Source organism: Trachymyrmex cornetzi, unplaced genomic scaffold (genome assembly GCF_001594075.2).
Source record: "Trachymyrmex cornetzi isolate Tcor2-1 unplaced genomic scaffold, Tcor1.1 scaffold23, whole genome shotgun sequence".
In the NCBI taxonomy this organism is placed as follows: Eukaryota; Metazoa; Arthropoda; class Insecta; order Hymenoptera; family Formicidae; genus Trachymyrmex; species Trachymyrmex cornetzi.
The window spans coordinates 4,188,921-4,203,954 of record NW_017296956.1 but is presented as its reverse complement, the minus strand read 5'-3'; the positions used below and the strand labels follow the sequence as shown (position 1 = coordinate 4,203,954).

At 39.1% G+C, this 15,034-nt stretch overlaps 3 protein-coding genes across 4 annotated transcripts in view; 2 read left to right on the top strand and 1 right to left on the bottom strand.

Moving 5' to 3' along the window:
- Window positions 1-1,236: 1,236 nt before the first annotated feature.
- On the top strand, window positions 1,237-4,325 carry Sas-6 (Spindle assembly abnormal 6). Its single transcript, XM_018506756.1, has 4 exons — window positions 1,237-1,599; window positions 2,083-2,612; window positions 2,794-3,542; window positions 3,639-4,325. The coding sequence occupies exons 1-4, from the start codon at window positions 1,411-1,413 to the stop codon at window positions 4,190-4,192; spliced, it is 2,022 nt and encodes a 673-aa protein (XP_018362258.1). The 5' UTR covers window positions 1,237-1,410; the 3' UTR covers window positions 4,193-4,325.
- A 1,345-nt stretch (window positions 4,326-5,670) lies between these two features.
- On the bottom strand, window positions 5,671-9,154 carry Plekhm1 (Pleckstrin homology and RUN domain containing M1). Of its 2 annotated transcripts, XM_018507135.1 has the most exons (4): window positions 7,751-9,154; window positions 6,807-7,678; window positions 6,083-6,718; window positions 5,671-6,006 (listed from the first exon to the last, which is right to left on the bottom strand). In XM_018507135.1, exons 1-4 carry the CDS (start codon window positions 8,139-8,141, stop codon window positions 5,842-5,844), a joined length of 2,064 nt encoding a protein of 687 aa, XP_018362637.1. In that variant the 5' UTR covers window positions 8,142-9,154; the 3' UTR covers window positions 5,671-5,841. The 2 variants fall into 2 exon arrangements, with proteins under 2 accessions (XP_018362637.1, XP_018362636.1); XM_018507134.1 differs by having other exon boundaries at window positions 6,807-9,154.
- A 4,411-nt stretch (window positions 9,155-13,565) lies between these two features.
- LOC108760637 (serine/threonine-protein kinase PLK1) overlaps window positions 13,566-15,034 on the top strand; it is a 23,866-nt gene continuing 22,397 nt past the window's right edge. Inside the window, exon 1 of the mRNA XM_018506693.1 lies at window positions 13,566-15,029. Within this exon, the coding sequence (XP_018362195.1) occupies window positions 14,665-15,029 (365 nt within the window). The 5' untranslated portion in view covers window positions 13,566-14,664. The remainder of the gene's footprint in view (window positions 15,030-15,034) is intronic.

Genomic DNA, 15,034 nt, shown 5'->3' with positions numbered 1-15,034 from the left:
CAATCGGACGCGCGCTCACAGAATCGCGCGGGAAGGCTAAGTGCTCGGTCACTGCTCGGTTCCCGTCGCGCGCCGAAACTCAACTGCGTCAACCGGTCGTTCCGCGTTCGTTTCGTTGGCGCCGCCGATACTTGAACAAAAACGAGTGTCGACGACGAGGGCGACCTTCGTTCGAAATTTCGCGCCCAAAAATCTTGCTCCGTTCATTTTTAATATCGTACTAACCGCGTTTGATTTATTTCAAGTAAGACAAAATTGTGTTTGATTTTAAATTGCTGTTTAATTATTTAGACATTCTGATGAAATTTCGTGAATTGGGTGAAGAAGCGAAGCGCTTCGCGATATGTATCGAGAAACGGGGGGCGATTTTTTAAGTTGATTATTTGTTATTTCGTAGTGCTGACAACAGCTAAATACTTATTCATCTATCTATAAACAAAGTTTTTTATCAATAAATTCTCGATTTCAGGCGAATGCTCGTTTACACCAATGTAGATTATAATTATTGCTTTAATCTTGATACAACTTTTTATCTTTTTCTCTCTTATAGAACTAGAAAAATAGAGTAAATTGAAGTAAGATTAAAGTTAATCCGTGTTGGTGAAAATAAACATTATTTGAATTAAATAACAATATCGTTCTACCAATGTAGATTAATTAAGTTAATTTAATCTATTTTTAATTTCTTTTGAAAAGAGATCTGTTCGCGTTGCTTATACTTTTTACATTCGACATCTTCGCTTTCTCTCTTTTCAACGCTCAAATATATATTTACCATTTTTTAAGAGCAAAAATTGTTCATGATTTCAAACAACCTAAACAGATCTATACAGAGTGAATGAAATCGAGATTAAAATGATTAATCTACATTGGAATAGGAATGAGAACGCAAATCGTTCAAATCTAACTCTGTGCGCCATGATGATTTCAACGGACAGAAGTAAATTGAAATAAGGGGATAAATCTTGATCGATACCTTCGCGATGTCTCTTACGTCGTGTCTTGCAAAATTGGATTACAAAGCTTTGATATAATCGTTACACCCGCGATCGCTCATGTTACGAGTTCCGACTTTCCGAGTTCCGAGGACAGTAGTGTTTAGACAATATCTTTCCCAAAAGGCCGAAACGTTCTCGCTTCGACTCGCTTCGACTGGTCAGGAGTCAGGTCAGGAGTGAAGTTAGTAGTAACGCGTGCCGTCAAGATGGCGGCACCGAGCGCCGCGTATACGCGTCTCTGATACGCGTGCGTTTATTTGCGTCTCGTTGAATGTTAGCTCTGAGCGAAGCGGCTCGTAAATATCGTATATACGTTTGAGCGCGTTTCGGCCGTATTTCCCGCAACGTCGACAAATGAGACGCGGCGAGCAACGCGAGGTCAACAAGTGCTTGCCGAGAGCGCGATCGAACGATGAACTATCTCAACAGTTTAGCAGGCGGCACGATCACCGCCGACTCGGGCTTGCAGCTAAACAATGTCGATGTTCTCTACACGAAGGTGCAAAGGATTTACGTCAAGCCGCAGCATAAAGAGGAGCGCCAGCGGGATCTCAGAATCAACGTCGAGATTCACGCTGGCATCAGTCCGGTTTGCCGCAAGGTAACTTTCCGAGTCTTGCCAAAAAACGTTAAGTAAGACGGCTTCATTGCATGGATGTTAACTACGTTTTTCTCTTTTCATTTTCTATTCTCGATGAACGTCTATCCAGGCCGGTAGTTGGTTCTTATATTTAAGACTGTCTCAAGTAATGTCTTTAGAGACTACTCTCTTGACGATATTCATATTTGTATAGTCCATTATTTTAAGATATCTTAAGTAATGTCTTAAAATATACTAATACACAGCCCTCTGATTGGTTGATAATATTTTAAGATGGCACTTGAGATAATCTTATATTTAAAAATCAACCATGAATTGGCCAAAGATATTATTATCATATTAGCATCTTAAGACATTACTTACGATAGTCTTGAAACAAGAATAATCATCTATAAGTACCAATAGTTTTTTTCGTTACCAATATCCTATTCTTTGCTGAGTCTTGCTGCATAAAATATATTTTTTATGTATCTTTTGTTTCAGAGTCTGTGTGTGATGCTGTCTGATGATGATGATTCATGTTTTCTCTATTCTCTATTCATCACTGAAGATGACTTTAAGGTGTTGAAAGCGCAGCAGGGACTGCTAGTTGACTTTGATAACTTTGCCACTCAGTTGATATGCTTGTTGGAGCAATGTCAGGTTTCGGGGACGAGTCAACTGTCAAAAACTCCACCAAAGTTCCTCCTGTTGTTGGCCGAGGAGTCTGGAGATTGGAACTTTAAGCTTGTAGAAACAAATAATTTTAAACATCTCTGTCATCTAAGTTTGAATGTATCACCCGCGAGTGATTCGGATTTGAAAACACACATGGCAATGAAGATTAAGCATCTGAAAGAGAATATTTCGAAACAAAGTAGGGATGCGATTAGTTTAGAAACTACATTAAACGATTTAACGAGCAAACTGGAAACAAAAACAAAAGAGTTGGAGCATCTGGAGCAAAAATATTTAACTGAAAAGAACCAGATACAATTTAATTCGTCGCAGCAAATTAGTATAGAAAAAGACAGGTACGTATACAAGTTATATTGTAAATAATTAACGATAAATATAATATTGATTTTATAATAGCAAAGTACTTGAATCTTTAGAATAATAAATGGATAATATTGGAACGAGTTATATTTTGTATATGTTTGAAATTATTCGAATTATTTGATAAGTATTAATAATTATACTAATATCTTTTAGATTAGCACAAGCACGACTAGAATGGCAACGGCAAAGTGAAAAAGAAAAAATGGAAATTGAACAGAGGCATGCTGAAACTGTGAAGCAGTTACACACAGAACTTGCTGAATTACGAACACAGAACATGACATACAAGGATAAGCAATCCTTTTTAGAAGCTACAAATACAGAACAAGTAAAACAATTGCAGACTCTCGAGAAGCAACTTAATATCGTCGAACGAGATTTGGCGTTACTCAGAAAGCAAAATTCAAAATTAGATGTAGATTACCATGACAGAGATCAAGCTGTTAATAGTTTGCGTACAAAGGTAGCTGTGCTTGAACAAGAATTAAAAGACAAAACGGTGATCATTAACAAGCACATGGAAATGTTAAAAACGGGTAAAGAACAAAAGCAGCATTTAGAGGATCTCTTAACTGAGAGAGACGGTCAATTGCAACGCAAGCAAAATTCCTTAAAAAGTTTAAGTGACGAGTTAGTAAAAGCCAATGAAATCTTAACTAAATTACAAAATGAACTTGCATCAACAAAGTCCAAGTTAAAATTAAGAACGAGCATAGCGCTCGAGCAGGAAAGGTTATTAGACAGTAAACAGAAAGAAGTTGGCCAATTGGAAATCAAAATGGAAGGTCTTGTCAAAGACGCGAAAGATGCAAAAAGTGAAGTAGACAATTTAAAAGAACAGATAAAAACATTGCAACATCAATTGGAGGATAAAGAAAAGATTATAAAAAATAATGATAACGGTAAGAGTGTCTCATTTTATTTTATCTTTTTTTGTTAATAAAAATATTTATAAATAACTCACAAAATTAATACTTTGATGTTCTTATCTTTTGCAGTAATTAGTTGGCTGAATCGAAGATTAGTAGACAATCAATCGCCATTACAAAGCGCTACTACTCCAGCTCCAATTACGATACCATCCTCCGTTCCATTGACGTTACCCAGAACAAATAAATTATTTCCTAATCGATATGAAACACGCACGCCTGCACCCAGTACAATACAGCCTAGTACATTATCGGGATTACCGATGAAAAATCCGATCGTGCAAAATCCGAACATTAATCAGACCACTCGCACGACAGCTCGGTCGATGGGTGTCGGTGTAACAGAAAGTTCGGTAGGATTAACCACCTTCAATAAGAGCCCTCTAATTTCGAGTACTAGCACACCTATGGAGCGTTTCAATTCGTTGAATAAAATACCGGGAAATCCAGCGGCCTCTACCTCGGCACCGGCTATAATCGAGAATAACAATGGTCCAGCGGTGATCTCGAATGGTACAAAAATGAAAACTGCAAGCGTTGGCTTGCAGGGCGGATTAAGACGAGCAGGTTTGTCTGATAAACCCATTTTACCTTCGGCATATTTTCCCAAGACCTTGCATTAACTGCTCGGGAAGGATTATCAATATAGAAATTAGTGAGTTAAACTCGTATTAGAGTACTTTAAGAATCAAAACTGGTAGGAACGACAAAACTGCAATATTATCATTAGCATGACAATATTTCAAGTTTGTCGTCTCGGAGATAGTACAAATATTTGTAAGAATGATTAGTATTATTTACATGACATTTTTTTTATCAGATAAAAATTTTAGACTATTTTTAATCCTGCGCACATTGGCACCTCTTTATACAAATTACAAAAATGATATTAGGCTATCGTCAATGTATATCAATGTAGGATTAATAATGATATATAATGTTATTTGTATATACTATACACTAACATACTCCGATCTCGTTCACTATGGTATAAAATACGTATATATTGGTAGAAAAATTTCATTATTCCTTACAATATTCTTTTGTATCAATTCTAAGTAGCTTCAATATTATTAGTATAATTTTATAATAGACTACTGGACTTTTAATATATAGATACTATTTGGCAAAGTAAACTCCAGCGAAAAATTGATGTATTCATAGCATAATATATAATAATATATGCATACATATAAATCAAGAATTGCAATCTATATAATATTGACTATAATTAAAGAACTTATTTTCGATAATTCTAAATTTAAATATTTTTAACGTGATTGCAAGTTTGAGACACTTATATTGTTGCCAAATATTGTTCACTATGAAGAAACATATTTTTTATAACCAGTAAATTTGGAGCGGAGTAATTTTAAGATTAATGGCATAATTTTTCATTTTATCGCAATCACAATTTAACTAGCATACAAATGATTATTTTCATTATTATTAGATTTGTAATTACATTTAAAGCATATTAATCACATAGGTACCTGGAAAGTAATTTTATCTTTGTGGATTTTATGTGTAATATCTGTATAAAAATATTTTTATATATAAATGAAAATATTAATGAAAAGAAAAAATATATATATATAGAAAGATCTCTAATCTTACAGTTTATGATCATACAAATGAAATAAGGCTATTTATCGAAAATAATGTGCCTCACAGAATAGATTAGAAAATTCTATTACGTTTATACACACATATGATTTATATTGTATATCTATTATAAATGTCACTGGGGAAAATATTGTTAGTTGCAATGTTATAAAAACCTAAAATTTTTGTATATTCAAAATATGTTTTCAAAAAATGTGCCACAAGGTACAAACGTATCAAGTAAATTCAATCGTATAAAGCATGTCAATTTATTAAATTACATAAATAGAGCAACAGTATTAAATATAATAAATAGCGATAAGAGGATCATGAATGATTCATATATTTTACTACTTTTGTACATAGAATTATAATAAATGTCTCTATTATATAATATGTGTTTTGTACGGAAAGCTGCCAGTCTCGAAAGGTACAAATATTTTTTTAATTATATCAGAATATATATAAGTTTATAATAACGACGAAGAGCTGACAAAAAATATGTTACATTTCTATATATTTTTATGCGCATGATACAATTATTTACATGAAAATATCGGGCGTCAAAATTCATGGTTACAAGAATATGCATGGTAAAATTCATTTTTTTTTTTTTGGAATGCAAACAATACTGCATAATAAAATATTAACAAATCAACGATATACATTAATTCATATCAATGGGAAACGACGACATACTGCTGTTGGGTAGATCTGTACATCCCATATCTAAAAGAGGCATATCCATCCGTTTACGTCTGCGTTCGCATTTCGGACACGGTTTACTGGCGTTTAAACAGCTTGCATGAAATACGGCATTACACGCTCCACACTAAATAAATAAATTATTGTAAAATTAAATATTAAAAAAGGAAAAAACAGATGACAAAAAGCGATATGTTTCTTACCCGGAATGTAGACTCCATATCAAAAGGATAAATGACTTTTGTATCGTTACATACTTCACATATAAAGCCCTTCTGACTACAAAGCCAACAATTTATGACATGATTTTTGGCGAATTCAACAACCCTTTGAAGTTGTTGTGCGAGAATTCCATTAGGTATGTCCAGAAGATCGGAAACGGAATATTGATGAACATGTTCGTACAAGTAATCTCTCGGTGTGACCTTTTTCTGTAGGGATTCAATAATGGGTTCGCGACATGTGAATAGATATGCTCTCAACAGATTCAACTGAATCCGTAACGACTGCAATTGTGCCATAGTATCTACTGCCATGTAAATCTTTGGATTTAAGATCTTTATATCCAACAGGGCCGGTTTGCCTTCCAGATACGAAGCAGCTTTTCGGCTGATGGGGTATTGTTTCAAGTCCCAATTATGAATCATACGCGACGGTATGAGATATTGCCCCTCTGCCATGCACTTTGAACAGTAGTAATCGCCCGAGTACGCACACACGTGCGCTTTAGAGAAGGTCATGCCAATTGCATAACCGCAATCAAAACAACCGTAATTTTGCACATCTAAACCTTTTTCTCTTGGAATATTACCCAACTGCTCATCGAAATTCACCACAGCCTGGAATAGAAAAATGAATCGTTGAATTATAATCAAAGTGCATTTTAAAATTGCGTTTCTAAATATTTTGTATCAGGAACATATATACCTTTGGTTCTGGCTGAGCCTTTGCGGATCCTTCTTCAATAGTTTCTTTCTTTGGATATTTCTTTAGAAATTCTTGCAGATCGGTTACCGTGGTATTTCCAGTTTGGTAACTTTGAATGAGTGCATCGTATGTAGGACCCTCGCCGGGTGTACGAGGTGCATCCGCGCCTGATCCGTGGGATATCACAGGTGAAGTTAAAGAAGACTGACAATCCTCAATCGACGTTGACCATCCTAACTTTCTTATTAACGAATTTCCCACAGTAGCCGCATTAGCATCATTAACGATTTCGTCTTTTAGCGGATCCTCCGTATCAACAATATTATCTGTATTTTCTGCATTGCCATTTGACATCCGTTGTATCTCCTTGACCTCTTGCTTGACGTCTTCTTCCGAGTTCTTTACAGATCTATCCGCAGAATCACTGTATAACTGTTGAGCGACATTGTTTTCTTGTAGGCTGCTCGTTACAGCATCCGCAGGATTATTGTGCAATTGTTGAATAATGCTGTTAGATTTTCCTTCGGTCAGAATAATTTTCAATGCCTCGTCTTCTGTGATGGTCGCTACGTTATTAAACACAGATTGCGAGGAAGTGAAAGATCCTATTCCAATGGAACTACCGATGGAACTTGCAGTTTCTACTTCATCAAAATTATCGGTCGTTTCGCTGTTTATCGTTTTCGCTATATCTACAGCGCTAAATACAGGACAAGATTTCATCGGGGGGGACCAGATGCCAGCTATAAGTAGAGGAGTGGAGGACCAAAAGTTCAAGAGGCTACTGTTGCAAGCCAGTTCGAATCGTACATAATCCAAGTTTTCTATTAATCTCTGCACAACTTCGACGAGGTCTACATCCCTGATGTAAGCTGAACGATTGTAATACGGTTTTAAGGCCGAATTATCTCTCCTTATAGCGCAAAAGTAGCTAGCTAACATACCCTCGTTCAGCGCTATTCGTATCCATGCTCGACAGTATCCGACTTCCGTGGTGATTTGGCTCAACGCTTGTATCTGATCTATAATCTGACGATGTGAGAAGACTAACAGTGGACCCCAGAAGCTTGGCTGTGGCATAGCGTCGAAGTCGGGACCGCTGAGAACTTCCGTCACTCGATTCAGCAGGCTGTCCTTCAAGCCGTGCAGGAATATAGCCTCCAGGACGGAGCAGAGGGTCATGGTCTCGTCGCAGTTGCCGACTACGCCGTCGTCGGCGACCCCCGGGGCGCTCTGCATCTCCATAACACACGTATTGAGCTGTTTCTGTAGAGAGTCTCGGACCAACAGGTTCCTCTTGTTGCCCATTATGGACATCTTCAGCAGCGAGTTCATTTTGCGTGCTAATAATACGGTACGTCACAGCGAGAACACGTCTTCTGCCGCGATTTCGTCGCTGGAGCATCTTCGCGGTCGCGTCGTGAAATCGAGGAGGATCAACCGGAGGATCGAGTCGTCGCCTCCGGAGATGTCCTCGTGGCCGTGACTAATTACGCGACTGCGCTCGCCTGCCAGGATATGCCTCTCTCGTAGATTACGTCACGGGCGATATTGACAAATGTCGAGAAACGAGGAAGTGCCGAGCGATGAAGTCATCGTATCATCGGCGATAGCCCCGATATTGGCTAACCATTCACATACGCCGAGGGTTATCACTCAAGCACCATGTAAAGTAGGTTAGGTGCCCGAGAAACAAAACATTCGTAGGTTGTAAGATGGCTTTTCTATCGACTCCCTATCGGTCACGAGTGTCACGACGGATTAGGGAATACCGTAGAATCCCGTGAATCTCTCCCGCGTTATCGACGCGCAGCAGATTTTCGCAACGTCATCGAATTCTGATCACTGTCTCGATCGAGCTGGATCGAGCTGGATTGAGCGAAGCGCCACGCTCAGCTCAGCCACGTTACTCCGAAACGTCGTCCATCGCTGTTTCGACCAGCTGTTCCGCTCAACTACGCGTCAGACGACAGACCACGACAGACCACGAGAGACAGACACGCCTGATCACGCCGTCTCGTTTCTAGGACAGCTATTCCTTGAGAATAGTACGCGACCCGACGGCAGGGCGCGCTGCCACCATCGTCGTCATCGTCGTCGCCCCGTCACTAGGTGAATTGATGAATTCGCCGCTGCCGAGTGCACCAGCCAGCACCAGCCAGCACCAGCCGGCACCAGCCAGGTGCGCCCTCATATCTCACCGCACTTGTCCGATGCTATTTCCAGCGATACACCGTCCTTTCCCGCTCCGACGTCCAGGCTGCCTGCCTGCCCTTTCGACGGGAATAATGGAAGTCTATCGAGCGACCGCGGCGACGACAACTAATTATAGATCTAACGAGTTCGACCCTCAAGCCTTTGGTGTGTTATTTCACATTCGTTTGTTCTACATAGGAATTTAAAAGTTTAAGAGAGAGAGAAAAGATGAGATTCGATTCGATCTGTCGCATTAATTAGAGTGTATTAATCCTCCTCCGGAGCTGAGGGTTTATGTAGATTCACATAATTAGAATTTTTCTCAACAATATTAATTTAATTTTAATTCTTTACGTTATACCTACAAATTACATTATTCTTATTAAAATACATATAGTATTCATTTTTTATTTCATTTTGGTTCCTTGAAATTAAGCTACGTAAAAAGAAGCGAATGAGCCAAGCTGGATGATCGTGCTAAAATTAATAACGAACAACTTATGCTCATTTCTACCAATGTAGTTTAATTTTAATCTTGGTTCACGATTAACTCTTCATCATTTTCGAGCTTTAATGCCAGTTTCTATTTCAATGTAGATTAATTTTAACCTCGGTTCAACTTTATTCTTTATCTTTTTGAATTCTTATAATTAAAAATAGACGAACCCCAAAATTAAAGTTAGTCTACATAGGAACGACCATTAGAAATTGAATATAATAGCCAGGCCAAAACTAATGTCCATTTCTACCTACACTTGAATTAACTTTAACTTTTTATTTATTTCTAGTTCTCTAACATAAGAGAAATAACATTCAAATGTTTTTTAATTACAAATTCTTGCAATACAAACGATCATTTCGATCAATTAAAAGGTCCTCTTCGATGCGGTTAAAATAAATAATTCCTTGAAATTAATTAGTTCTTTAATTAACATCCATAGAACTTAAATCTTGTTCACGGTGTTAGAAATCGCTTCGAGATCTCGGACGGAAAAAGAATGAACGCATTTGAACAATTCAGCCATTTGCATTTAAAATACGATTGTTCGATTCTTTCTCTGTCCGAAATTTCAAAGCAATTTCTAGTTTTGTGGATACAAAGCTTTACAGATCCAGCATGAAAATTATGCTACAGATTTTAACGTCAGCTCCGGAGAGTTATAATTTTCACTTCGAGAGTTTTTCGATTTCACATTTGGATATTTATCGTAAAATATCGAAATTCATTATCGAAATGATAATAGGTTTTACTCTATTGTAGTTGAAAGAACTCGCGCAGCTGCTTTCTCCCAATCTATATCATAAAAATTGTGACAGCTTTAACAGTAACGTCATTAAAAGCGACAGTAATCGCTGGCTGCTTCCAATCCAGTGAACTTGAATCGCACACGCTCGAGTGGGCGATGCAAGTAACACAATCTAACGTGCCACGACAGCGATTTGCATCGTGCAATACGTCATCTCTTTCGACACTCTTTCAATCGTTGTCTATATATATATAAATGATTAACGATTCATTTGAATGATATCTATATGGAGAAAAATGTCTGATTTAATTAAATGGAATTTTGAAAACAGACGAATCACAGATTAACTTTCTAGTTAAATCTACTAAATTCTAATAGGATGAAGACTATATGAGAAAAATGTCTGATTGGATCAATTGGAATTCTGATTCGTTTATTTTCAACAAGAATTCCAATTAAACAGACAGTTTTTATTTAACCAAAAAGTTCTGATTCGTCCATTTTCTTGTCCTGTCCTGAATAAAAATTCCGATTGTTATAATCAGAATTTTCTGGTTCGTTAATTTTCATTCAGACATTTTTCTCGATGCAGTGCATGCGGTTACGAAAACTCGCGCCAACGAATTCGCAAATCGATCGGATTCCGAACGCAAGGAGTTTTGCGATCCGAAAGTAAACGACCGACGTAGCATCCGTTCGTCTCTTTCTATTCTCATTACTATATTTAGATACGCACTTAGAGTGCATCACAAATGTTGGAACAGGTATACCGTGTGTGAATGACCGAATACGCATGACGAAACGTTGCGTGTTCCACGGTTGCGGGTTGACGGCGGCGGAGGGTGGAGGGTGGAGCGCCGCGCGAGGGAGAGAAGAAAGAAAGAGAAAGTACAATCGGGACGAACGGGCGTGAAGGAGACGGCAGATTGGACACGGGGACAACGAATAGGTAGAGACAGGGACGTAGCGCGCGACTTCGATTTCTCTGCCACCTGATACTAAATCAGGAAGGTGCGAATCCGCGCTCAGGTTGGTCCTCGCGTTAAAGATAACTTTTATGAGAAAAAAAAAAAGAAAGAAAAATAAATTGAGTAATCACTTTTTTTTTAACAGTAGAATGATTTTTCTTTGCATGTACGATCCACTTAATGCTATAAATGCTTTGAAGCAATTTTTTGATTGATCAATTAGATTGAAATTCTTTCTCGCGATTGAAGAGAGAGAGGGTTTATTCTATAATCTCTTCGCGTGCGATTACTTACGTTTTATCGCTTACGGTCTAGCTTGTTTACATTAGACGCCCGACGCATACTCGAGTCACCCCAGCGATGTGCGAGTAACGTTTTAACGACGTCTTATTGACGTTAAAGACGTCATTAAACATTATTAAGACGTAATTTGATGACACCTTCCTTCTTGAAATACGTTATGCAAGATTTCCAATTAATTTGCGAAACTTATCATCTGCGAAAATTCCAGTCTGCAGAAGGCAGCTTACTGCGATCCTACACAGGAAAATGATGAATACTTTAAACAACATCAGCTACAACAGCAGTCAAATTGAAAATAATCTTGTTTCAATTTCAATGATAATATATTAATGAAACAAATAACATTTTGTTAAAAGAAGAAGTAGGCGTTTCATTAATATTGTTATTTAATGAGCATGATTATTTTCAGTTTATAGACTGTTGTTGGCTAATGCTATTAAATCAACATATTTTATCATACGATACTCGACGCATTATCGATTCCAAACTCCACGATAGCACTTCTCTATTAACTTTGTTTCTTCAGTAATAACAATCATTAATGAGAGAGATCGTGAAATCTTATCGATTCGGTATTACGAATACTTATCACAATACTTAGATCCACTTACAATTAGTACTGTAAATGCTTCGAAGCATTTTTTGATTAGTCAATCAAACGCTTCGAAGCATTTGTAGCATCAAGTAAACTGCACCCTAAAGCCTAGTTCACACTCGTTGCATCGTGATTGGCTAAAATAGAACCGGGTACCGCAACTGGCAATTCGTAGGATGATTGTGGCTTTATGTCCGTTTCCAGCAACGTAGATTAACCTTAATCTCGGTTCAATTGACATGCACTTAATCTTTTTCTAATTCTTAGAACTGAAAAAGGATGAACAGTAAGTCAAACCGAGATTAAAGTTAATCTATATTGGTGGAAACAGACATTGGTCGTTTATACTTTGGAGAAAGATCCGAGGCTTTCTAGTAGCAAATTTACTTTCACAATTGTCAATCTATTGTTCATTAATCTTTCGACGATGACTTTTTCTAACTGTCCGTTTATAGAGTTCATTTGGCTGAACGACTTCTCTCCTCGTTGGCGAGGCGAGGCGAATAAACGCCGATCTTTGCATTTCCCCTTTGTGCGCACTGCGCACTTGTGCTAGAAACAATGCGCTTTCTCACGGTGCGCTGCAGAATTCTTAGCGAGTTTAGCGTTGGCCACGCTGTACATACTACTTCGGAGAGCACGAGTGGCATAAGTGCATACACAGCGCATTCTACTTTCGTACGATCGCACGCGACGATTTGCGTGTCTCAATAAAACAGAGACATTCGCTCTCCCTGCATTTTTAACGCTTGCATTCTTATTCGCCCTCGATGCGCGAATATCACAGAGAAAACGTTACTTCCTACCGTTTTCTTATATCAGTCAGTCTCGTTATTTCTTTCTGAGATCGTTTAACATTACATGACACCCTGAAAAAAATTATGTTAATCATGTTATCATGATATTAACAATATTATTCTAATTGAAATTAATTTATAAAATTAATTAATTCTAATTAAAAAAGAATTACTGTTATTGAATTTTAACTAAGAGTTAAATTAATTAAGATTACTTTCAATTAAACTAATGCTATTAATACAACTTTATTCTTTTTCGTGTCATTTCGGGATTCGTTCCGTCTATACAATGTCTAATCAGGAATTCGTAAATAAAAGAAATATGGAACGAATTGAGAATTTATTTATCCATGATGTCTACACTGAAAAAATATTCTAAATTTTATAATCAATTATTTGTTTGAACAGTACCAACTAAATATAAAGACATATTTATTTGGACAGGAATCGTTAATTTGATTTAACTATCTTTTTTTATTGTGAGTAAATTTTAGTTGGCACTATTAAAAGAAATATTTATTAAAATTTAGTACATTTTTTCTCAGTGTATAACCATGAACCGATGAAAAATATTACAGATAGTCTCAGAATCTGTTTCGCGCGAACGTGGCAGTGGAAGAAGAAATCGACGATACCCTTCGATTCGTCGTCACTATGATTCTTCTCCTCGATCGTACGGCCCTGACTTTACCCACAGTGGGGGCAGAAGAAGCGGAGGCAGAGGGTGTCGGTCGTCAGGTCGGCGCAGCGGCGAACAGTGGCGAGCGGACTCGTACCCCAGCTACGGGTCGAGACTCGAGACTCGAGACGAGTTGGCGAGCTGGCGAGCTGGCGAAAGCGTCGCAAACGCGTTCGTTTGTGTGTTGTCGAGGAGTTCGCGGAGGGAACGCGAGATTTCCAAAAAAAAAAAAAAAAAACGTACAAGAAGCATCTTCACCAGACATTCTAGATCGTGGAGTCATCTCAGGGAACCATCGTGTTAAAAAAAAAAACTTGTAAAGAAACTGGTTTGTAGAAAAACTCGCAAGTGACAAAAGACTTCTCTGTGATTATGGAAGGTCCTCCCTGTTTGTCGTGGGGTGACTAGCGTCGACTAGCATCGTTTCCTGGTGAAGCGCCGGTTCGATAGTGATCGAGGATACTTTGGAGAGCACGTCGCGAGAGCATCCGGAGGGACGGAGGGATGCCAACTATTGAGCGGAGATGCACGTGTGTCGCGAGTCGCGACGCTCGCCGGGACCGGGGGTAGAACTCCGTCGAGCCGTCTCGCTCCGAAAAACAAGCGTGACATGTCAACCTTGTTGGACTTGGAAGGAGTGACAATCGGGAACGAGAATCTCTCGTCTGAGAACATCAGGGCAATTTCCTGGACGCTAGACTCCATTCCTGCGACCATTTCGCAGTCCTCTATCCGCGGTTGTTAAATCTGAACCAGATAGTATCGGTTCGATACGTCGGCGTCGCGACGTCGATGACGTCGTCTGAAGAAACTTGGAATCGCTCTACAGTCGTATCATTATCTAGTCGATCTAGATATGACGACACCGAATGCAGCCCTAGTTGCAAGATCTCGCGATTACTCCCGGAGAAGCTGGCAACCACCGCGATCGTCGACGACGTTCCACCGTGCTGCCGACGACCCTGAATGCGTTCCAAAATGTAATTCTTTTTCGTCAAGCCGATGACGGGTTCTACGCGAAAGGAAGCTCGCGCACTCTGCTGATTCCGTAGAATTGCGATCGTCGTCGCGAGATGTTACCGCCGAGCATAATCGACGTGCAGGGCGCCATACCGCGCGATCTGACGACAAACAGTCGCGGTCTGCTGCTGTCGGAGACGATGTGCGGGACCGAGCTGCGCTCCGCCGAGGTGGCGGCGACCAGCTGCCACGTCGCGAGATACCGCGAGGAGTTCGACGAGACCATCCGCACCGTCTCGGAGCCGGAATGTTCGAAGCGGAGGATCGATTCCGCCGGGACTGGCAGCACCAGGTCGGTACCGGACGGCCGGTCGCGTCAAGGCTTTTCCAAGGGCTCCGCCTCTCTGCAGAGCCTGGTGCGTCGCAGGAGCCGCAGGCACGGCACGTCCTTACCCTCGGAGGTCGAGCTGTCTTCGAGGCAGG